General features: G+C 38.4%; 2 protein-coding genes across 6 annotated transcripts in view; both read right to left on the bottom strand.

Annotated features, from left to right (window-relative positions):
- The window catches only part of LOC138616439 (guanine nucleotide-binding protein G(i) subunit alpha-2), a 42610-nt gene extending 31584 nt beyond the window's left edge, over positions 1-11026 (bottom strand). For 2 of the 4 annotated variants that reach the window (XM_069690735.1, XM_069690736.1), the window contains exon 1: positions 10327-11026. In XM_069690735.1, coding sequence (XP_069546836.1) covers positions 10327-10444 — 118 coding nt within the window. In that variant the 5' untranslated portion in view covers positions 10445-11026. The remainder of the gene's footprint in view (positions 1-10326) is intronic. The other 2 variants (XM_069690733.1, XM_069690734.1) reach the window with 2 other exon arrangements.
- A 1238-nt stretch (positions 11027-12264) lies between these two features.
- Positions 12265-25557, bottom strand: part of slc38a3b (solute carrier family 38 member 3b) — a 28690-nt gene continuing 15397 nt past the window's right edge. For both annotated transcript variants that reach the window (XM_069690730.1, XM_069690731.1), the window contains 10 exons: positions 24565-24646; positions 21195-21277; positions 19341-19399; positions 18791-18964; positions 18533-18612; positions 18343-18443; positions 17369-17493; positions 17140-17284; positions 15669-15772; positions 12265-15540 (listed from right to left, as the gene is read on the bottom strand). In XM_069690730.1, the coding sequence (XP_069546831.1) occupies positions 15436-15540; positions 15669-15772; positions 17140-17284; positions 17369-17493; positions 18343-18443; positions 18533-18612; positions 18791-18964; positions 19341-19399; positions 21195-21277; positions 24565-24646 (1058 nt within the window). In that variant the 3' untranslated portion in view covers positions 12265-15435. The remainder of the gene's footprint in view (positions 15541-15668; positions 15773-17139; positions 17285-17368; positions 17494-18342; positions 18444-18532; positions 18613-18790; positions 18965-19340; positions 19400-21194; positions 21278-24564; positions 24647-25557) is intronic.

Below are 25557 nucleotides of genomic sequence, written 5' to 3'. Positions count from 1 at the left end.
CCGTGTAATGCTTCAATGCAGTTAATACCCGTGTTTCTGCAGATCTCTCCAACACAATGCTGCTCCCGGCATTGCAATTACTTTGTTAATAGGAACAAGTCTTCCACTGTTTTGTCTTTCATTGTAGGTTAATGTAGCAACTACATCACAGACTCAAGAATTTGACTTTCAATTATTTTGCATCTTTGTGCTACACAGAGTAACAGCATCATTTTTGAATTTTTTTTTTATTGGCACTCATGAACTGTATTCGCCACGGAAAGCCTTTTTTTATTGCTCGCTTAAAAGGTGGCACAGTTGAAAAGTTTTTTTTGTTTGTTTTTTAACTTGTGAACCTGCTTATGACTTGCTGTACAACAATTATAAATCCTTCAGTCAGCACTCTGATATCGAAGATATTGATGTCTGAACTATTGTATATTTTATGAATCTGTGAATGTGAGAAGGGGGGTTGACAGAGTTGCCAGGAATCAACTGGCAGCCAAATCGATGAAAGACTTTAATATAGAGCTTCAACTCAATGCACTCTGTATCAGGGCCTCTGATCGTAAATGCTAAAGAATGACCTGAAATTAAATTGCTGCTGAGCAGACATTTTACACAGTAAAGCTACAGCATGGGTGCACTTCACTTGGTAGATTTTTAAACCAATGCAGCATCGGCTGAAACGGGTAACGTAGGCTAACTATGCTTCAAAAAATGTCAGAAAAGGAGGAGTTTTACGAACCAAATGCACATCTTTAATGACTGTTTTTTTGTCCCCGACTTCAGGACAATTCAGCTGAACACATTTCTGGAAGTTTTTATTGGCCTTTGTCCGAACAATAATATAATACATCTATATAAGATATTTGCTTTGAAAACCTAGTTAACCTACGGTCTATCTATTGTGTACATGGTGTATTGGTGGAGCTCTCCCTCACCAGTGCAGAAACCAGTTTGATTTCCATTTACCTCTGACTCAGGCCCACAATCATTTGAACAGAAATAGCCATGTTCATGGCTGTGAAGCAGTAAGATGGAGTGAAGTCATTGCCTGGGTATGTAGGCAGTGACCTATCAGTGTGTCATATGTCTACATTCAATGAACAATGCAGCGCATGTTAATGTCACGCTTGGTTAGATCAAATACAGTCTGCAGTAGGCCCAAGGCATATTTGTTGATATATAGCCTAGCTAATGTAAAGGCAGTCAGATGTAGCGCTAATGCACATTAAATCTATTGACACATCCAGCTGACAAAGTGTAAACACATTGTAGACGCAACAAAAAACCTTTGCGTCAGAACACGACGAGTGAGAGAAATCTTGTTGTCAGAGCGGTGGTAGACAATCTGCATAGCATCGACATTTCCTTTCAATAGATGCTGCTGGTCTTTAATACCTGGTAGCCACCCGGTACCTGTAATAAGGTAACGGGTTAGCTCACTCATCATGATCCTGCAGCAGGTGGTTATAAGGGCGCAAGAAGGAGTCCTTTCACATGACATGGGAGCCCCTGAGACCGTACAGGTGAGGATGGGTCACTCTTTGCCTCACCCATGATCATTTAACCTAGCATGAGAGCCGACCACACATACAAATAAAAAATTTTTTAAAAACCTTGCAGACAGATGCCCAGATGGCTTCCTCCTGACCATTCAGGAATGATCATTTTTAAGAGGACGCTGCAGCAAAAGGAGCATACAATACTTTTAAAGCAACTACTCTGACTAGTTCTACTGAAGTATGTGTAATCCTGGGATGAATTATAAATGGATGACTGACAAAAATATCAACAGATACAACTACTGTGAAATTTCAACATTTATTTTTAGCATTGATGATTCACTGCCAACTCTGACCATACACCATTGCACCGACTTTTGCTAACCAACTTCTAGTTTTGATTGATCTAATGACACAGCTCTCAAAATTATTTAAAAAAAATTGGGTCAGTAAACAAGTCTGAGTGCCACAGGGAGCAGCTCATCTATTAGCATCCATAATTAACTCTCATTTGGAATTAATGACTGATTATCGCCATCAAATGACGTCACGTTGTAATGGCTTCTTCTTGTTTTTTTTTCCTGCTACTACAAATGGTGATTTCATGTCTACAGTACATGTATGAAACAGCCTACATAAACACCATTTAAATTGAGTCTACTACTGCAACAGAATAAAGGACTTTGAAATATTATGTTTCTACTTTTATTATCTATCCTAGGACATTTGAGGTTGTGAGACTGATAGGTGGTTGCAATATCCCATTCAAGTAATGTCTCCCTCAACCAAAATCTGAAACATGTGAAGCGACAGAGAGAGACCCATTTGTTCTCCTGTCTAGGAAGTTGTGATCATATCAGTGAACAAATTCTGGCAAGAAAGCCTATAATAAACACAAGAATGTTCGTAGACAGGTTAATAAATCATATCTGACCACAGTTACATTTCCTGTCGCCACCTGCCCTTTAAAATAAATATTTTTCAATGCCGATTACTTCCTCACACCTACTTTCAGATTAAGCTGAAAATCATCTCCAATGGGAACACCATTTAAAATCGATCTACAAAGGTCCTGTTTCAGTGTTTGTTTACCAAGCCAGGAAACATTGTTCAGTTTAATGTATTATCCTTCAGTAATGTCAAACCTGCTGAATTGATCACATCATTAATTGTCGATAGACAAATCAACGGAAAAAAAACAAAATTATTGTATTCACATAAAAATGGCAAACATTCAATAGCTTCCAACTTGCCCTACAATTTAAAGATGTCATTTTGGATCTTGGTACCTTGTGATGGGCATTCCTGTAAATTCACTAAACTTTTAGTCTAAACTACTGATTAGCGGCAAAATTAATAATCTTTTTAGCTTCATACCCAGAATAATAATTAAAAAAAGGTTTATACTTTGTCTAATTTTAACAGATTTACTTTTTAGTGCTGTTGCTTTGTGAATGTACTCAGGATTGTGCTTTGGCATAGCAATTATAATTGGATAATAGTTAACTCTCTAAACCTTGTTTTCTGCCAAACGTATGTATGCAAAGTCAATACATCTTAATGTATTTGACCATTGTAAAGTTGTCTTTTCTCAGTCTGTATTTTTGGCCTGTTGCCCAGGTAATTGCTTAGCTTTATACAAATATTTCAAAGCCTTTTTTCTCCATTATCTTCTACCTCCACAATTATCTCTTCTTCTCATTTTAAATCTCTCCATCACTCCCTCCAACGCTCCATAATGTTTGAGTGTTCTCACAAAACCAATTAAGAGGTCAAGGTCACACCAATTACATACTGCACCACCTACATACAATGGCTTTGGAGTCCAGTGCAACTAAGATCAAATGGCTGACGTTGTCACGGGTAGTATGTTGATGACTCAGTCCCAACATGGCTTTGCTGCTTGCTGTGGCATACTTGCAATCTTCACCTACTGTATGACAGAAGATGAGTGTCATGAAAAGACAAGGAGCAAAAGCAATAAAAGCTGTTTCCTAAATAATTAATAAGGCTGATAATGGAAATGTGATAGAAAAATTAAAGATGGGGAAGGATCTGGTTTGTCATTGCACCAAAAAAAAAAAAAAAAAAAAAATGAGGATTGAGAATGGACTTTAAAATGGACTGTTTTGCATGTATTTGTGAGCTGTGATTAATATGCTTAGTTAAACATATCTCTCCTCTAAAATGTGCATTATAACTTCAAAGACTGCAGAAAATTGTTGGCTAACAAAACCAAGTATCAAAGTTGCCAGATAAATTTCCTCCTCTTGTGGTGGCAGAAGGTGCAGAACATATTGTAAATTACTTCAAAGTAACAAAGATATGAGGAATTTATCTTAATTCATTCTCCTCTAAAATAGTTTACACAATCCAGCATTATGAGAATAAACTACAGAGACTACAGTCCAGTACCTCAATAATAAGCATTAAGTCAAAATAGCATTGACAATGACAACAAAAACTTAAAATGTGTAGGCTTTGTAAATACAATGGTTTATGGTAGAGCTGTTGGATTGCACCAGACAGTATATGCGTTCCCAATAAAATGCTCAGTTAATGATTTGGAAAAAAAGAAAACACAATGATCTAAAGAATTATTCAGTTGTTCCATGGAATATTGACAAATTCTAATTAGCTTTATCATGCTATTGTAATCTGCACTACAATAGACAAGTCTACTATCATTGTTTCTTTTAACATGCTTTTTTTTTTAGGATTTTTGGTTTCAAGTGCTGTGCTCTATGGTTGAGCACCACCACTACAGCAGTTAGCTATTGAACAAACTGAGTCAGAGATTTAGCTATGATCATAAGGGGGAATAATTACATCAACAAGTTATCGCACACCCTCAGAGTCCACACCCATACCTGGCATGGCTGAAACACATTGCTGCTATTCCTTGCACCAAGTACAAATGCAGTATTAAAAACACTAAAAACTCATTGTAACTCTGTATATTGTAGAAGAGGGGGTAAATCTTTCAGAGGCAGATTTGGACATGGAGCTACAGTCATAAACACATAAGCCTGAATCTGATGAGTAGAATTGTCACTTCCACAAATACCAAAATAACACTCTTACAGGGTGTCATAAACCATCATCCTGCCTCAGGAAATATTCAGCACTCACTTCCCAATTCATCAAGCAAAGCAGACACATTGACAAAGTGCCCCAGACATGATCTCATTCATGATTCCAAAGTCAGGCACACACACTATACACAAGGCCTAAAAGATGTGCCATTCCCCTGCCCATTGGTCCATTGCGACCCTGAGCCAAGCCGCCTCATTGGGGAAAATCTTAAAATTGCTTCTGATGTGAAGTCACTCTTATGGCACTAACCCAAAAAACAAAAACAGTTTATTACTGGACATTGTTTTGTTAAAAAGACAAAACTCACCACTAACCCGTCTCATTTACCACCAGCAAAGGTGAAAAACTGACTTCAAAGTAAGAATTGTATCCTACATGTGACTGCAGTTAGGATTTATTTCCTGCTAGCTCAGCACATAGAGTAAATGCACCTGCACTTACTGAGGACTTAGTGGTATTCACCAGAAACATGACAAACAGTACATAAGTATATTCTTTGAACATGTGGCTAGTTGTGAAGTAGTCATCTCTGGATGGACAGTCTCACCCTGGGTGTTTCTCTCTGCCATGAGAAGTGAGTAATGTCTGTGAAGCACTATTATTATTGTCTGCCTCAGGAGGGAATTAGAGATATAGCTGCAGTGGAAGCTGATTTGAGTGAGGTTCAAAGGAATGAAGTTGTAAAATAGAATAAAAAGTATACCCTCCTGAACATTTTTGAGTAAATAGTTGAGACTGAGAAACAGAAACTACCTGTCAAAATGGGCAGCATCTTCCCCTTTGAAATACGTTTTAATATGAAATCCCTGAGATAATAATTAGATCACTAATGTAACAGATGATAGCTCCAAATCTAAAATGTTTGCGATTCTAAGTAATAATAGTATCAAAAAACCTACATACATAATTTTAAACGGCAAAACAAGATGGTTTTGGGGCTAAATTTGATCATATTGCTTCAACATAGTCAATGGTAATAAACCCATGTTTACATGTCTATGTTTTTTGTTCAGTACTATTCACAGTTGGCATGATTTGCTTAAGTATCCTGTTACTGATCCATGTAATGGTGTCATTTTAATTGATGGCGTGTTCTTCTTACTTTCCAAAATCTCATCTTTGTCCCCTATACCTTTACAGTTTCACTTTAATTTGCTCACCAAGTTCTCTCCTTATAAACTTTTCTTACTATGTAAACAACACAAGATGAAATGACCTTATGAAGCTTTAGCAGCAGCAATGAGTGCTTCTCTGACTTTACTTGCCCTTGCTTTCACATCTCAAGCTACAGGGGCAAATTAATTATGCCTTGTTTGGAGGTTTTTCCCGCAGTCTAAAATGATGGCAGTCCCAACTCACTACAAATACCCTGCATGTTTTCTGGGGGGGGGGGATCTATAATCCTCCAAAAAAACAAACAAAAAAAATGCTAGAAGTGAAAGGCATAAAATGATCATGCTTAGTAAAGTTGCAAATGCAATATTTATCTATCATAAAGCATGAACGGTCTACTAGTGAAAACTTAATGTGATTTTGAATGGCTTTAAAATTAATGCTGTGCTTTGCAGATCATTTCTAACACATGTACAAACAACCGTTAATTTGGAAAGTCTTTCAATGAATCTCAGAATTGAATGAGTCCCCCTGGTCTGAAACCAAGCCTGGGACCTTTAATAGGCTATTTACAAGTTTTACTTCACAACATCAAAGCAATGAGCACCTGAGAAGTACTGATGTTTCAAACTGCTTCCCCATTACATGTGAAGCAGTGATGATCTTCACGTGTTGCGTCACAGATTTATGCAACTTTGGGTTTTTGTTCCTGGTTCCAGCTCTGATAAAGACGTGCCATTGAGTCAGACACTCACACAGAGAGGTCTCGAGTATGGCGCAACATGGTGAAATCAGTCTTTCATTACAACACTGAAAGTGGTGTGTGGAGAGTTTCCTGAGGACCTGAAACGTTTTTAGCCCTTTTCAGAACTGTGGCTAATTGCATCAGCCCAGCCAGTTAGAAAAATGTCAGACAACAGCTCAACTAAATGTTCATCACCATGGGCTCGTTGTTATTCACCATATAATTTTTTTCTGACTGCCCATCCTGAGTCTTCACAGATATTTACAATGAGCTAGTCTTTAAACTGATGAAAATAAAAATATCTCATTGATTTTCAAGTCAACAAAATAATTTATTAATTTTGCAAGAAAGAAAAAGTGGGCTTTTTAGTTCCCCCGAGAACTCATGATTGAAAAAAAAAAAAACTTGGCCAAGTGCCGTGGAGCCATTAAAGAAGCTTTATACACACTCTTTTATGCTTCAGTGGCTGTCAAGTGACTTATCTGGTCTTTGCCAGGACAAGTCTGTCCCTTCTCAAACAGAAATGGTACAAACAGAGCCATTATGTTGTCTACATTGTGTCCTCAGCTCAACTTTAAAGTAAAAAGGTGACCAGCAGCAACCTCATCGTCAGATTATTTAAATTTTGTGATTTTGTTAGTACCTTTCTAAAGGCCCCGAGGGACTGAAATTATATCATGATGGAGGGTAAATAATTGGTGAGGCAGCGAAAACTTGAAAAACGGCGATTTTGTAGTGTAAGTCAGCTGAGGTTTCACAGCAGATCATCAGGTAAAGAGTAAATGTTGCTTAAAAAACTTAATCCCAGCAAAAAATGTCTTCCATCATAACCAAAAAGGACAGCAATAATAATATTTTTTTTTTTAAAGTAATGGGTTAAAGGAATATTTCAACAATTAAGGGAAGTAAACTTATTCACTGTATGGCCAAGATTTTGATGAGAATATACCATATACAGGAAAGTGGTAAACTGCAAAACTGGCTCTGCACAAAATGGAAAAAATGCAACAATCGGCACTTCTCAAGCTCACTAATTAAATCGGTCTCTCCTTGTTTGTTTATTCCTTACAGAAACCAATATGAAACTGTGGTTGAAATTGTGCAGTGACTTCCTAGGAGGACAATATCATTCCAGGAAGTCACTCCACCCACTTTGTAGCATTTTGTCCAAATTTGTGTGACTTAATTCCTCTGGAAAGCTTATCAAATATTTACACTGGTCTAAAACACCATCAGGTCAAGTGTGCTGTTAGCTCTCTGAAGTACATCGATGTGACTCTTCATCCATGTGCCAACAGACAGGGTTTTTTGTTGTTATTTAGTGTAATGTTAATGTTGTTTTGCCAGTTTGTTGGTCCAGATGCAGACTGTTAGAGAATGTAGTGCAGCTCAAAGTAGACAGATCCAATGACCGCAGAAATGACATTGGACACACATCTTCAGATTGTTGTGACACCACAATGTAGCTTATGTTTTGTTGTCTTGTCGGACACAAATAATCAAAAACCTTTTGTTTGTGAAGCAAAAACCTGAGCCCACACAGCGTGGCTGTACACACGCTGTCTATAGCCATACTGTGTGGCTCTAAGTCAAACCACCAATAGAAACCCCCGTCTCCTCCACCAGCGTATGTCCCGTCCACTACATGCAACGCAACTCGCAAAGGTTTTTGCTTTGCAACCAAAAAGTCCGGTTTGATAAGCAGAATTCTGAATTCTATGAGCAAAACTAACAAAACTGAAAGAGCAAATTTGTTTGCAATGCAAATAATTATATTCTCAGTTCATAAATGTTGACTTACAAAGTTGATTTTTGATTGCGGTGAAAGAAATTTGCTCTCAAAAAAGTTGTCTTCCTATAAAGACACACAAATAACTTCATACACTCTAAAAGGGCCGTCACTTTTTTTTATTTGAAATTCAATCATTTGTTCGAAACATACTTCACATGCGAACTGTAATGACCCGTTTGAATTCAAGATTTACCGTCTATATGCGCAGCAGACCGTTTGAAATAAGTTTGCCATGCCAGCAGAGCTCTTACAAATCACCATGAGAGTGACCTATTGTAGCTCCTATTTGTCCCGATATGATCATTAGTTGTTGATTAGATGAAGGTAGAATTGAGGACATTAGCTAGCAAAGCAGTGCAGAGGGGACAATCACAACACAAAAACATCCGAGAAGCAGCACGTGAGTATTTTGGGTTCTACGAATGAATTCGAAAGATATTCATTCAGATATAATTTTTGGAAAAAATGTGACCACCCCTACTCTGTTAATATTGTAATTGAAAAAAAATATATCTTGTTAAACTAAAAAGGTCTTGTGGTCACTAACCTCATATGTAGCATCTGTTTCTAAGAAAATGTTTATTGCATAAAAGAGCAAAACGGTTTTCAAAAAGGTTGATGATAACCACTGCATAATCATAATATACCTTTTTAATCGACAGACGTTTTGACTTTTCATGGTAGGAAAAGCACAATAACAGGACCCTGAAACTGCAATCAGCCATTATCAATTTCATGATTTACACACACACACACACACACTTGTTTTAATGTGACAATTCAAAATGTCTTCAGAAATACTGTGGGCTCCATGCCCTAGACCTCTAATTTAATTTCTTAATTCCTTAAACGATGTTCTGCTGATGCTGAACTAGTCGCTGTCACTTTTGTTGGGCTCACAGTGCATGTCAGTCCACAGTCACCTTACTGTAACAGCAGCTCTATTGTTGCACACACAGACTTTTAGAGAAACACACTTCTAGAAGCTACCAGCCTCTCCCTCCAGCACTCACGCACGCACACGCACACACGTGTGTTTTTCTATAGTTGTGAGGACACTGCACATATTCCCTAGTACCTTAACCATCACAACTAATTGTCTAACCACAAGCCTTACCCTAACCTAAACCTGATTCTAGCCTGAACCCTAAAATGTCCTTGCAACGTTTTTGGTCCACAGGTATCAAAAGACATGTAAACACACACACACACACACACACACACACACACTGACAAAACCCCTTGATAATGTAATCCGGGTCAGTTGTTAACTTGAGCTGTGTGTTCACTTGGTGAGAAGGAGAACAACAAATCAAAAGCATGACGATGGCAAACAGAGACAGCTGAAATGGACAAAAGGAAGTGAGAATGTGGTAATGAGTGGGAGTGTGTGTGCATACAGATAGCAATATCAAGCTCCATAATCTATCTCATAGAAACTGTTTTTCCTCAGTTATTAAATGTGAATTGTTTTGTTGTATTCCTTTTGTAAGAGGCAGCTGATGTGTATCTAGGATCAGAGCTGAAATGAAACCCTGTTAATGTTTAGTCCTGGTCTGTGGGTTTAATATATTGAATTAGGCTTTCTGGGGAAAATGCCAGCTCCAAGCTCTGAGAAGCTTCACAGCAGTGTTGACATGATGACATCCGACTTATCTCCCAAGTTGTTCAGTCTTATTATTAACAAAGACTGTGTTTCTATTTGACTATTTGACAATTCAATTGCCTCTTTTCTGTGCTTGTCCCTAATACAGTATGGTGGATAATAGGTCCCTGTCTTGGGTAGAGATTCAATTCTGTCGATATGTGGTTTCACATCTTCAGGTTTGTGATATAATTTGATGTCCAAACTTAAGTTTCATGCTGCATTATTTGCAGAAATCGTACTTTTTAATGTTTTCAGTACAGCAGCCTATTGAGCTGCTTTATTATTATTATTATTATTATTTTTTTAATCAGTGAATTGTGTTATGTTTAATCGGGGTTAAAAGAATTTGACTCCAAAAACTGTGGAGAGATTTCTTTTCCGCTGCAACACACTCTCCCACACACTTTGAGTTTCTTAACGTAATTCTTGGAGAAATCTAACTTACCTAGTAAAAGCAATTTCACTTCTCTGGCTGCCTTCTCCCCGTCCTCTCGGAGGTTTTTGTCAATCATCTTTGACCTCTCCGCGGCAGCTTTATCCTCGGTGCTCACCGTACAACCCATGGATCCGAACGCAGGGGCGCACCGTTAGTGCTGCGATGGTCTCAACGCGGCTGCCAATGCCAGGAATAACCACGGAGCAGCTTTTGCTTCCAGCACTGCCTTCTTGAGAGAAAACGGTCTGTTCGAGAGTTTTTCTCCGAGCGTAAAAAGTCAATAGCCCTACTCTGCTGATCGACTAGACGCTCGAGAACGAAGCACTCAAATCAGTCGTCTTTCCTTTTTTTTTTTTAAAACTCCATGTGGTCCATGCCGAGACGCTCAGAGCCCTCTGTTCTGCACCCATCCACAGGCTGAGATGCCTGTGCTCGCTGCTCCGCGGCACGCTGCCTCACGCGTCGTCTTGTCGGCCTGGTGAGCAGCACGTCCCTCCGCGGCGCGGTTGCTGCAGTCCTGTTTTTTTTTTTTTTTTTTTTTTTTTTTTTTTTGGGGGGGGGGGGGGGGTTCTGTGCTCAATTAGGCTCGCGCGCAAATCCTCATATCCTTGTGACAAGTGGAACCCATCAACCATTCGCACCGACGTCACTTGAGCAACTTGTCGCGACAGTCCAATTAAAGCAGGTGTGCTCTCCACGGTAGATTGTGTGGAACCAATTGGACGGGGAAGCCAGTGAGGTGTGATTTCAGGAGTGCAATGTTCAGACTGCAGTGGGCGCTGTGCCAGCTTCATTCCTCTGCATCTCTCGTGGATGCGGACCCCGAGGCTACAAATACAACGTTGCACAGCGGACCGAGCGGTTTGTGGTGACTGAGTGCACTACGCAGCGGCCGCTTTATGAACACAAAGCTCCAGGGTGTGCTGTTAAAATGGCTAATGAGTGTTTGCGTCACGTGTTTATGAAATACCTTACCTTGGCACATAAGAAGGCCGGTTAGAATAGCTGATAAACAGCGCCTCCAAGTGGACATAGCTCTTCCTCTAAGACAGGGGTCTTCGACGTTTTTCAGGCCAAGGACCCCCAAACTGATAGAGAGATGGAGCAGGGACCCCTTACTATATATGTTGTTTAAAATTGTGTTTTATATTAAACTGGAGGAGTGCAGGAGGCTTGGAGGGACAGGTCCAGGCTAGTGTCGCGCTGTGAGTGAACCGGTGGCCATCTTGAGAGAGCTGCTGTGTGCCACTGAATGTGTGCATTTCTGACTGAAAGAGAATATATTCTGCCTCCATTTATTCATTCGCTACAATATGTTGGATTCATGTTAATGTGTATTTAAAGATATTTAATTTTGTGGGGAAGAAATAGAAATATGAAAAATTTTCTAAACCAAAAATTCCACGGACCCCCTGCAGTACCTCCGCGGACCCCCTAGGGATCACGGACCCCCTGTTGAAGACCTCTGCTCGAAGATATTATAGGTGTTACATTTGGTTTAAATGTATAAGAAACTTTACATTATAGTAGCAGAGGTATTGGAAATACACAAGCATACTCAGCTTGTCAGCAGTTGTGACCATAAACAAATTAGTGTTGACGTGTTACAATAAAAACCTGCCGTGTGTTGACATAACAATGTCAGCCCTGGGGGATCGTGATGACCAACACTTTGGGTTTAGTTTTTTTTTGTAAACACAGTATAGTCTGGACAGATACGAACATTGAATAGGTATAGATAAGTTTCTCTTTAAAAGCCATATACAGAAATAGGTGTGGATCTTTGGGGATAAACATGGTATAATAAAGTGCACACAGAAAAATGACTGAAGTTTGGCAGATTAGTCAAGTTGCGCTTTAAAACACTTAACAGCCAGATAAATGTGCTGCCAAAATAAGAATTTGTTTGAGTTAAAAGGGAAATGATGACAACTGAGACAATCTAAAAACATCTACAATTATTTTATTGCCAAACTAAAGCTGTCCCTGCTATTTACACTTTACAAGCTACTGTAAATATGCATCACAAATATAAAAGGTTTGCATTTATATACATTATTTATATAACGTCAAGTCTTATTCACCAAAATTCACAGACCTTGTTATTTATTTATAGTCATGTTATTTCCATAGATTAACATCTTGAACAACAACTATAATAAAATATCGCACAGATTTGTTTACATACACAACAAATGCATATTTGATATATGTCTGGTGATAAAACTGTTAAAAGCTAAAGGCATCTCAAAGCAGTAGGTAGTCAGTTGTTATTTTGGCATGATCCCTTAAAGTGAAAGGAGGATTTGTTCACGAAACATGACAAAACCAAACCTTCATTTACACCACAACAGGCACTGTGAATACGCATGGAAAAGCAAGGGACGGAGCATGACACCTGGACTAGTTATTTCATCTGCTGTTGCTTGGAATTAGTCTGTTAAAACACCTTCATCGGGAGTCAGAACTGCCAAACACAGAATAGAGTTATATATAAATAAAATTAGATAAGTGAGGATTTACACTTAACTTCTCTTCAGCCTGAGAGTTGTGATACAATATAAAAATCAATCTTTGGGTACAAATAGCAAGTGTTTCTCATAACATTTTCTGTTTTGAAATCAATATATATATTGCATTGATTTTAAAGTTGTGAATTTGTGATCGACGGCATCTTCCCGTATAAAGAAATGATGTTCTTTGTAAAAAAAAAAAAAAAAAAAAAAAAGACACTCATATGAAGTTTGTTTGTGCTATTGTGTGTCTCAAAATCACTCTGAAGGATTAAAAAATGTTGACATATTTGTCCACACACCTCAAATCTATGTCTTCACTGACTGAACATCAAAACAATGATGTAACATTATTTATTGTCAAACCTTTTAAGTTGGGCTTCATGATACTAATACAGTACGACTACAGCACAGATTGGGGCTCCAGTACACTTAACTATAAGATGCCAAATGTACAGTATTATAATAACATCTATACATGACAGTGCTGGAAGGAAAATCTGTGTTACTGTGCAGTTCACGATACCAAACTACAGGATAAACTGGACAAAAAAACCCAGCATGCAACACATTAACCTCAGGTCTATAAGAGTCAACAAAACTAATCAAAATACTACAAACCAGTAAAGCCAAAAGACACTGTTTCAGAACAACACATCATTAAATGAATGCACTTAAATCTGCAAGACCACCAGTGGGCTCATCTTTTTAACATTCTGTTAGGCCAGGTCTTGTTTGAACCAGAGAGTTTGATTTAAAAGTTGGGTTTACCCATTTTCAATTAAAAAGTATAAACTAGGTTATCTTATCTTGGTATTGAGTCATGCTCAAAGTTGTGGGTTTTTTGTATATGTTTTGAGATATGCGTGTTGCTCAGGTGTCCACATACTTTGCATCTCAAAACCTGGGCCATAGTACAACCAAACCTATTTACATTGCTAAATACCCGGTAAAAGTAGAGAATACTGTACGGGTTTTTTTTTTTTTTGTTTTATATATAATTTGGATGAACCCATCCTTTTGGATTCAAAATTTTGGCTGATTTAAAGGAATAGTTCGATGTTTTAGGAAATTGGCATAATCACTTTCATGCTGATGAGAATCGGACAAGGAGATCAATACCATTCTCATGTCTGTGCAATTAAAATTAATCTAGAGTGTGCTACCGCTTAGTTTAGCCAAGCAAAAACAAACAAACTGGATATAACATGTTAACTAGTGGGCTTTCAATGTGAATGTAGGTGATTTTTTTTTTTTTAATCTTTGAACTGAGCCTGGTTGGTTGTTTTCCCTTTTCACTCTTTACTTTAGAAGCCTAATGGTTGTAGCTTTCCATTTAGCTCAGACATGAAAGTGGTTCCAATCTTCTCACCTAAAATGAAGCATGAAAGCTAATAAGCCTTTTACATCAAATGTGAAACTCTTCTTTTAACACAGTTAGTGTCAGCATCATATGACTTCAATGAAGTGTTGTGATGTGATTTTACTATAGTGTACATTTTTTATTTCTGAAACATTTAAACCAAAAAGTATATAGGGTAATGAACTCCTGTGAACTGTTACGGTAAGCTTAAATTGCACTTGGTTTCTGTTCAAGATCACAGTTTGTTATACATGTGTTGAAAGTATTATAAAGGGAGGTATGAAATCCTTAAATCAAACTCTTTGCATTATATCAAACATGTTAAATATTGTCAGTCTGTAACACTTTTCATCATCTTTATACTGTAAGCTAAAATATAAATTTAAAGCATACACAATATATTGACTTAATTAACGTCATCATATAGAGATGTTAAATATAGTCCATTTGAAATTAAAAAAAACATATAGTAGCTAGCTAAATAAATATGTACTTCTTTACTGTGTGTTTGTTCCAAATGCTAAAAGGCACCAGGGTTTGTGAAGAAACTTTACTGATTTATGCATCGGGAACAAGTCACCTGCATTCTAAGGCCTCAAAGCACTCCTTTGTCTTATATTACATGATAATGAACAGTTCAGATTGCTGCCGGTTCAGGTTGAGATCATCTGACTGTCCTCTTTTGTGCGTCTCACGAACAATAATAAAGATAATTTTAAAGTTATTTAGCTATTTTTTACATATACTGTATCTTAATGACTTCCTGTCTTCAGCCTGAAAGACAACCACGCTTTATTTTTCTGTACAGTACCAGCTGCAGTTGTTTGTGAGTAAATAAGAAGGAGGAAGCAACAGGAAAGGACCATTTGACAGTCACTGATGGACTTAGTCGCACTAATAGATCAGGATTAAAAAAAAAAAAAAGACCCTGTTCATTCCTTATTATTCAAATAAATTGCATTACTGTTTCTCTGTGTTAAATTAAGTTTTAAAAAAATGTGGTTATAAAATTATTTTTGTTCAGATATGTGTTAAGTTACTATCAAAAAGTAAATTTAATTTGATCAATACTAGTGTGATTCCTAACCACATACTGTGCAGTGTATTTTGTACTGTTACAAACCCCAGGCCCTGTGCTGGGCAGCCCTGTAGTGTGTTCCCACTGAGGTGATAGTGCACCCTTTACACTGAGTGCTCTGTGTACCCCTTTCCCAAGAACAAACACACACACTGGAGCAGCATCTAGTGGCCTCCTGCAGCGCGACTGCTCCCTGTTGTCCAGTCAATCAATATGAAGCTCAAACTCATTACCATGAAGGAGACACCCAAAACAGCAAAACAGACAGCCTAAGAAAGAAGGGAAAACACACTAGTGAAACAGGTTTAATTTTCAAGAATTCTGATTGACAATGAAAAGGCTTCATTACCAAATTAGTCTAATGAATGGTTCAAGACTACATCACAATCTGCCTCACCAGTATCTTAGTAACGGACGTCATTGGCTCGTCCTCTTTGGGAACGATGCGGATGTAGAAGACAGCAGGGAAGATGAAAATGAGGCATGGAGCCGATGTGGCACCTGAAAGGTTAAAAAGTAAGAACTCTTTAAAAACAAAACACTGAATGGAAAGTTTTAATCGAACATAGTGAAACATAAATGACAGACATATAAAACTCTTTGCTTTCTTTTTAAACAGACTGTAACTGCGGGGCAAATGTCTGTCAAAAGCCGAGTGACTGAGTGATAAAGTTACACCATCAGTCAACCTACTGCTGCAACTTTCAGCCATATACAATAAATAAAATAATATTTGAAAATACTACTGATCTGTTTTCAACAAGTTTTACATCCTCACGCTTATGTGCTGTTTGACTATCTACAGAAAACATATAAAGATACATATCTGTAAAAAAAAATTTTTTTTAAAAAGCACACTAAATAAATGTATTCTCTTTTATTTATAGTTACATTTTTAACATATTACTTTTGAGTTAAGTTTCACCATATCCTGAGATTTAAGGATTTGGATCTTTAGAACTGGCATGGTAACCTGTCAATTTCAAAAAGTTTATGTTGCGAGACCACGTACCTAATATTTCACAGAGATTAATGTGACAAGTATCTACATATATTAGTTCAATCTGGTTTTAAAAATAGAAAACAGATTAATTGAACAAAACTGCAGGAGTAATCCCCCAAAAAATATAAAACATTTAAAACATCAGTGAGATAACCAGCCTTGCTTAATGGGTTAAAATACCAATAAACAACATGTAAAGCATTTATTTTAGTGTATGTAATTGGACATTTATATTGTTAATTAATTGTTATTTTACCATGGACAGACTCACAGATTTAGGCTGCTGAAAACAGCTTCATCTATATTGCGTCATCTGGATAATTTGTTTTTCTGTTTCTGTGCACGAGTGTGTATTTAACTGAGCTCTAATCCCACGGGTACTTAAATGCATCCACATGTTTGTCAAATCAGAAACTGTTGCTTTGAAGATGTTCTTGGTGGTGCTTTAACTCAATGTTTTCAACTTTCACCTCTGACCTATGAAGGACAAAGTGTGACAATAATATTGACTCAAACAGTTTTTCTGCGAACAAACATGCACTGGTCATTTTCTTCTTTCTTTTTGTTTACTATTTTTGTGTCAGGGACTAGGAAGTTGGAAACAAAACAGTTGTGTTTAACAGAACAGCACGATGAAGATTTGTTTTTCTTTTGTCTACAGCTTTGTCATGATGATAACTTTTCTTGGACAGGCCCTTGTTAAAAATATTTGTTTAAACATTAACAGGATGATGGCCTAAAAGGCCATGGTAATACTGTATCTAAATCAGTCCCTCTTGTGCCTCATACAGTTCAAAGCATTACTGTCTTCTTCCCAAGTATATTGTTACAGTTACACCTTCATTGCAGCTTCATGTATACTAACCAATGATGCCAAAAATGCCCAGAATGTTAGGAGCGAATATCACCAGCATGTTGATGAGAATGAGTAGAATGAGAGCAATGGCAAAGTGGCGTAACCAGTTGAAAGACTTGGTGGGGAATAACATATGCTGAATGGCTCTGCGCACCTGTGGGCAGAGAGTTCACTTTAGAAATACCACAACCATATCATTAAACATAGAGAGAAGAAAACACAAAGGGTTTTAACTTACAGGGAACAACACAATAGGGACGGTCAAAGTCACAGCAGTGAGGACAGCCACTCGCACACACAGGATCAAAGTGTCATAAGGATCAATGCGGCTGTAAGTGTGCAGCAGTTCAGGCTCCACATTGTCTGCAGGAATATAAAGAGAAAATCGGTTTTTTTTTGTGAACATCACTAAGGAATTCTACCCTTAACAGGGAGTAGCACATTATTACAACATGTCACCACAAGAGGGAGCTTGGACTCTGTGTAATCAAGTAGAAGCAAACACTGGTAAATGTTCAATAACCTGTTTTTTGTTTTTTTATACAGAGATAAAGGTTAGTAACCAGGTATACTGCAAATCAGTGAAACAAACCATTTATTGGAAGATGAAGTATCAAGGGGATGTATTCCCGTAAATATATTTTGACATAGAGTATATCTGATTACTTTTAAAAGCTGCATTAGGGCATGGCAATTAATGTCAGCCTAATGTCTCATTAACTTTAATCACAAGTTAGAACCAGAATTATTTATATTTCTCTAATATACATTAGTCACCAGTGAGAAATTCCCTCTGTACACAAAAAAATCACAACAAAATCCTTGTAAGTAAATTAAGTAAGTGTATTTATTTATTTTGTGTTTATTTTTCTAATATAATTTCTAGATAATGGCCTTCTTTAAAAAAATGAACCGCCAATGCCAATTGGGGCCTTTAATTTGCATGATGCAGCTTTTACACGGCCAGATGAAGGGTATTTTAATATCAGTGTCACCTTGAATTATTCTTTTTTTGTACCTCTGTTGCCTCTCTTTAAAAACAAATTTTAAAAAAAGCATCTCTTTGTTCTTTTACCTCCAAGACACAGGAGTGTCTTTTGCCGCATGACAGTAAGAAATATCATTGCACCTCTGATTTTTCTGCAGAGAGATTTGTAATTATCCACTGGAACTGAAAACATAAACTATAGAAGAAGTGCCATCGGCTCTCACCATAAAAGGTCAGGTAGCCAAAGAGAGCTGCCAGGAAGTACATGCTCCACATGACAAAGATGGAAATGTTGGACACCTTCTGCATCTTCTTCTGTGTTGGACTGAATACAAGAAAGTTGAAAGTTATGCAAAACCCACATTCTGCACTGACATGTAATCAAATATTGCAGGTTAGAAAGGGCTGACTCACTTGCGTAGCTCCGTGTAGATGGGCAAGACCTCAGGGTGGCAAACAAAAGCGAATGCCAAAATGGGGATTGTGTATGCTGTCTGTGAAGAAGCACATAAACATTTTATATTATTAGCAGTGTCGTTGAGCTTCCTAGAACAAAACAGCGTGTGAACACAAATTAGGCACTACATCTGCAGACTTCAGCATCTGTGGCCTTTGTGTTCAAAACTTATCAAGAACCAGATAATCAAGCTGTTCTTCACCTCAGCTTCCTACCTGTGAGTTGATGGTGATCATGCGTGGGAAGCAGTGGGAGTCGTCGTCCTCATGAACCAGGCCGTTGTTGTACTCGTGGATGTGACTTGAGACATTCAGGCTGTGGTGGATAGCAGTGCTGTTGGCTGAGAACTCCTCAAAGGGGCAGGGAATCTGAAACTTCTTATAGATAACCTGCAGAGAGACGAGAAAGAAGGAAAGAAAAGGGGGATATACAAAAAGATGTAAAGATTAGGGGATTTGTCAGTCAGTAAATAAGAGCCCTCGACTATCATGACATGCTAAAAAAAAAAAAAAAAGCCATTTCAAACCAGATTAGAGTGACTCAGCCTCAAAGCATTTAGGTTTTACTCTCAGCCTTTGATGTCTCTAAGTAGCTTTTATATTTGCCTTATCAAACATAGCCACATACCATTGAAAATAGAGCCCGTGGTGGGAAAGAGACAAGGGTGGGAAAGTGAGGAACACATGTGCCAGAATGGCATGCCAGAACCAATGAGGCTCTGTGTGAATGTGATGATGTGCCACTGTGGGAGCTGGACCAACTTACTGCGCTGAGAAAGAACACCATGCAGCTGAGAGAAAATCCACTGGTGTAGCCGAGGTAGCCTGAAAATGAAGAGAACAAGACAGTTGAAGTGAACACCTCAAACTGAACGAATGTGTCGTTTTGGACAGCTATTAACTGTATTAGCTACATAAGAAGTCTGCAAAGTTTACAGACGGATCGAGGTATCCTACTTCCAAATGAGGGTGATGCAGAAAACATCTTACAAATGTTCAGAATGACCTCACAGAACTGCATGGACAGAAGCAACATGTTTATACTGTGTAATAACGAACAGAGTACGATGGAGGGGAGGGTGTAATTATTATATTACAATGATGTCTAATCCAGCACCTGTTAAATGAGTACATACGGTATACTACATAATAACTTTGAATTACTATCTCAGTTTAATCTTTTCAAGCGTTTTTTTGAATTTATTATTTTGTCATTTTAAGCCTTTGACTTGACATTATGAGATGAAGGAGAGAATGATGCAAAGCTGGTCCCTGACCATACACTAATGGGGATGTTCATTCGTTTGGATCGTAGTCGGTGTCTTAATCTTGAAGCCACGAAGGCTCCCCAAGCCAAACTTTTTGGTGAGAGACACAGCAGAAAAAAACTTTTTTTTCATGCACATGCATGTTTAGATATTTTAGGCTATTTTACTCACGTAACATGTCTTTTTTTAGACAAGTGGAAAGACAAAGTCAAAAATATGATTAGACCTTGTGTGTTTGTGTCTGTACATTTCTCCTAAATTCACCAATAGTTTGCAAAATGTTATTCAAATTTAGTTTTTTTTATAGGAACAAACTTCTCTGAAAAAAAACATCAGAATATACTGTAAATAGGAACACAAATGGAAAGTTTGTAGTATGAAAGAGATACTGAACTGGAGATTTCTGGCTCAGCGTATGAGTAAAAACTAACCTTGAGAAAACTAGCCTTCATTTTTGCCATACACTTTTAAAGGTCGTTTTCTAAAATGAGTTTCTACTGATACTTTGAGCCAGAGTACTCCATTTCAGTAGCACTTACATACTCCAAACCTTTGATCGAAAAGAGATATCCAATATCGTGTCATTAGAAACATTTACCTCAAATATGTCAACAAAATGAAATACAAATTTTTAAACCTGGCTTTGTCTGATATTCAGATTTCAGTTATGACCATTTATGCAAATGAGCTCATATTTCATGAATTAATGCCTAATTGGCATATTTCAACATCAAATTTCAGAAAACATCTAATACACAGAATAATTGTCTTAGTATAAGTAATTATCTGGTAATGTTTTATGTTTACATTTATTCGTTAAAATGTTTACCTTACCTGTAGTGTCATGACTTAAAACAATGCAATGAAATGCATTGGCTTGTTTTTTTGAGGTTCTGTTGAAACATGATCCTGAAAGTCCAGTTTAAGTAACAGTTGAGTGAATTTTAATTCTTATCAGCTACACTCTCCAGGAATGCAAACTTGCACGTATGCGATTGGCCGCTGCAGAATTTTGTCAACATCGGGGTGAAAGTTATTGGACTGCTCTCATTCGAATGAATGCGGAGCTACTGTGGGCCTGACGTGTCCAAAGGTTGTCTTCATTTTGATTTAGTAAGACATACTGGAGTAAGTTAGTATGTTGAGTATTTAATTTTTGTATCATGCTTAATTATTTAAGTTTTTTTTTTTTTTTTTCTTGGCTCAGGTGTTGAGCTTGCAGCTTGAAAAACTTCCTTCTGTCTAGATATACAGGTTGTATAGCTCATTCACACCAGTTACAATAGATTAATAGCACTCTTTGGTGAATGCAAATGTCTTAGCTAATCTCAGGTATATTTAGTATTACTCACCGAGCTGTTTCATTAAAGCCAGGGGCAAGATGATACTGGCAGTGACCATGATGACCAGATAGTTTCCATTCATGTACCACAAACTGTTTGGAGGGAAAATCGAGTTTACTTTGGTGAGCTCAATATTTCAAACATTGGCACAGAGGCTCAGTACACACTGCACATAGAGACACAAAGAGAGAGTGGAACGTGTACGACAGTGAGAAATCTGTTTTGTGTATTTAGAGAAACTGTTGGTGCTGGACGTTGTTGAATGACACAAGGCTGTTAAAAATCTGCTGGTGCAAACGGTCAATTTGCTGCATTTGTCAGATCCAACAGTGAACTGCTAGAAACATCTTTGGCATCAATAATGTGAAAAAAAAAAAAAAGTCTCAGCTTATGTTGCTCACGACAGAATTATGTGATAGTTCACAGTTGAAGGAAGATGTAGTGGAGCCTAAACAATATAAAACTGAAGTCAGGAATTATTATCAATATCTGCTTTGACATCTGTGCTTCTTACTTCATTCCCTCTTTCAAAGCAAAAACAAACGTGAGGATGGAAGGACATGTCTAGTTTTAGCACTTCTACCATGCTGCGGTACCATCATCTGCTATATGTGGGCACCACATGTCCTCCCTTAAAACAAACATCATGTGAATGTCCTTCATAAAAATGTCTCTGTCATAAAACCTAAATAGCCCAAATCGTATGGCTATGTATTCATAACACGTGGGCATGTTGGTGTAAGGAAGGTGGCTGCATGTCACTGTGTTCTGTGTTGATCTGTAGCAGTAACCTCCTGTCGCATAGAATGAACATGAGCTATTTCAGTAGCTTTTCTCTCCATTTATCAGCTCTGACAATACTGTTTACAGTAAACAGATGGTATGTGGTTAAACAGCCATGCACTCCAAGGGCAATAATAGTAAATCTCAAACATTAGTAGCTGTAGACCTGACAGGAACACCAGCAACAAGCAGTTTATAGAAATTATAGTCAAACCATTAAAGACTACTGTCTCGTAAATTCTGTGTACAGAAAGGTCTTTGTGCCCTCCAGGCCCTTTTCAAGCTGCTAAGCCTGTTATTCTTAACCCTGAATGAAACGCAACTGCTGGGATCAGCCGTCTGCGCCATAGCCCCTACAGGCTGGAACATAGTGATCTGTGAGACTAGCAGTGTGTGTGTGTGTGTGTGTGTGTGTGTGTGTGTGTGTGTGTGTGTGTGTGTGTGTGTGTGTGTGTGTGTGTGTGTGTGTGTGTGTGTGTGTGTGTGTGTGTGTGTGTGTGTGTGTAGAGGGAGGGATGGGGGTGGGGGTCCACCCCCTCCCCCCCACCCCCCGCACATGTGTGTGCACGTGTGTGTTTGGAGGAGTCCCTTGAAAGCAGGGGAAGTCACAAGAATCACAGGCCGTGACATCTTTGGCCTTATGGTCAGTGGGTCATTTTTAGATGATCAGCTTTCACATGTGAGAGTCACTTGACACAAATCAGGTTTGGAGTTCAAATCAAAGTCAAGTTCTCGAGGGCATGTCCAGGTCATATTTAAGCCTTCATAGCTAAATTGGTTTTTAAATACTGACTCCTCGTATTTGAGAAATTTCCTATCAAAAGGTGTGTGACGCATGCTTTTACATAGCTAAGAGAAAGTCTTTTAATACTTATATTTAAAGCCGCTTTAATAAGGTTATATTTATAATGGCTCACATGATGACAAGAAAATTCCTTCCCTATGACAAACAAACAGAGCATTTGACTTTGCAGCAGAGAATTTCAGTGTCTTTCAGCTAATAGTTTTGGTTTTCTCGCTCCTAAATTAGTTTTCTTTGAGTCACAATGCTTTCAGTGAAATCCATTGATTAAGCTCTCGTCCTCAAGTTTTCCCGCAGTACAATCCAAGTTAAATCTCAAATTCTCATTTGTGTGGCTTTAGTCTGACTCAATCCAAGTGTAAAGTCCACTCTTGACGAATTTCTTAATATCTGATCATATGCGCATGTGACCGGCTAGAAAATTGTACATTTTACCTGATAATCCTCACAAACTATTTCATAATTCACGTATGCATCTCCATGTACTTTTAAAACCACTTTAGTTCAGGCAACAAGTGAAAGGTACTTGTCTGTCCATTCACCACACATCTGTCTATTTACAGAGCCACGAGTCATAAATAAAGCTCCACCCGCACGGCCCGCCCCTCATTCCTCTCAGTTCTTGTGACGCCATGGATTTGAACAGCGAGAGGAGCATCAAGTGGAAGAGAACAGTGTGTCTCTCAGTAGTCAAGAGCTGGCCCTGCGCTGACCTGTCCTTATGCGCAGGCTCGGAATTTGGCACCCCATGTTACACCACCTGCTGCTGTCATTTGTGCGTGTGCGTCTCACACAGACATGGAGAAGAGTCAAAGCGCATAATATACGAGTTTCTATTTTTGCTAAGCCTCTAATGTATTTAGAGTTAGGTTGTTCCAAGCATCTTGGAAAATTTGCCACATTTCTTCTGTGGTTTTAGGCTGTTTCAGTTGCTTCTGTCCTTTCATATAGCCTTAAACTGACTTGATGTTGGGATCAGGATTCTGTGGGGACCATACCATCTGTTGCAAAACCCCTCCTGGTCACTGAAGATAGTTTTGTACGACTGAATTTGATGCTATGATGCTATGATTCTAATCCATCGCACACAATGGATTCAAATCATTGATAAAGGGTAATCACATGCCCGTCAGAGGGCTTAGACCTGCACGTAAGAGTTTTCTGAAAGGCGTGGCATAAAAGTGGGGGAAAAAAAACAATAAACTAGAGCAGGACAATAGAGACATCAGTCAGGCAACTTGCTTCGATGGCTGTCTTGTGTAGATACGTTTAACACCAACTCTGCTGTGTATTTTGAATTACTGAATGTCAGTCCATGGAAATGACTGTCTGAAACTGTACTGCTCTTCTAAACAGGCGGCAGTAGAGACAAGTATGAATGCAGTCGCTCCAATCCCTTTTGAGCACAAGGTTTGTTTTTAGGTTTAAACGAGCAGCTGGAATTCACTTCAGTCCTCTGTGGCCTTATGCAGAGGAGTTTGTCTGTGGCATGACGTGAACGGTGCTTTCCTCCACGAGCAAACAGCAGTGAGGGTTCATGTTGTGTGTATATGTGACGGACACTCAATCATGGCCCCTTTCCCCGCGGCCAATTCCAAGCTTCCATTCCCATCACAGCCCCACACGGACTCAATCAATAAATGGTGCAAACTGACATATCCCCTACCCACATAGTCTGCCGGGCCCCTTGACCCTGCACACACTGAGTGAGCTCTGGGTCAACATCAAGCACGTGGCGGTCTTTCACTCGCACTGACACTGTGACGTTGATATTGAAAAAATGATGATACTCACTCAGAGTTGGGATCTGCCTTCAGGAAAGCTTGGATGACCAGCGGTAGTTCAGACTTAACGATGTACAGATAGCTGGACATAGCTGCAACAAGACAAGACAGAGGAACCGTGAACATGCGTGGCCGAGCACACCTGAGGGCAAGTATGCTGGCATATTGAGCAAACAGACATCAGCAAAGCCATGTCAGAAGAACACTTGTCACACCATGTTTACGTAAGTGACAGCGCAGTGGCTTCAAATGAGGACGCTGCGGTCATGTCCTCTGTACTTGTATAAGAGGTTGGTTGTTTTAGTAACTGAGTTACTTCCTACACTTAAAAGACTGACAGGTTGTAGTTTTATTGTCAGATTTGACTTTTGACTGGTTTTAGGCTGACCAAAAGAGAAAGAAATTCACCACCAGAATTGTATTGCCTTGTGGAGACCTTGGTGCTGAGAAAAAAACAACCTCAAAAAGAAATGATCAAATAACTAGGTTTTTGTCCTCCATTTCTCAGCCAACATTACGGCGAGCACCTGTTTCTATTGTCAGGCTAGTTTCAGTTAGCGCGAAGAAGTGGAGTAGGTGACCATTCAGAACTGTACAGGTTAAACTCTTGAGCTTGATCACCTTCAAATGTGGTCAGGTTGACCAGAATGCAATGTTGTTGTATGTGCACACACCTTGCTTTAACATGGGCTTTTCATTTTTTATAAATATGTTTCCTGGATACAGGTCCCATGTTAATACCAAGTGTAAATGGGTTACCTGGCAGCAGTGAATTAATCATAACGCCAGCAGCTTATTTGAACTTCTATTTACTTGCAATTATTGGACCTACTTGGAGCTGAAAAAGCTTTATAAAAAAAACTTGTTCTCAGTCTTTGAACATTACAAATCTAACCACTGCTATTCTCTGCTCTTAATACTTCACCACATCTCAGAACTAAAAACAAAAGCCAAAATTAATATTGGCATTTCGAGTGAATATAGTCATGTTCGTGTCTGGGTG

The sequence above is a fragment of the Brachyistius frenatus genome, unplaced genomic scaffold (genome assembly GCF_029030835.1).
Source record: "Brachyistius frenatus isolate BFR_SWC_R1_liver_20210118 unplaced genomic scaffold, ASM2903083v1 Contig_10, whole genome shotgun sequence".
Taxonomy (NCBI): Eukaryota; Metazoa; Chordata; class Actinopteri; family Embiotocidae; genus Brachyistius; species Brachyistius frenatus.
This window is presented reverse-complemented; position numbering and strand designations above follow the sequence as displayed.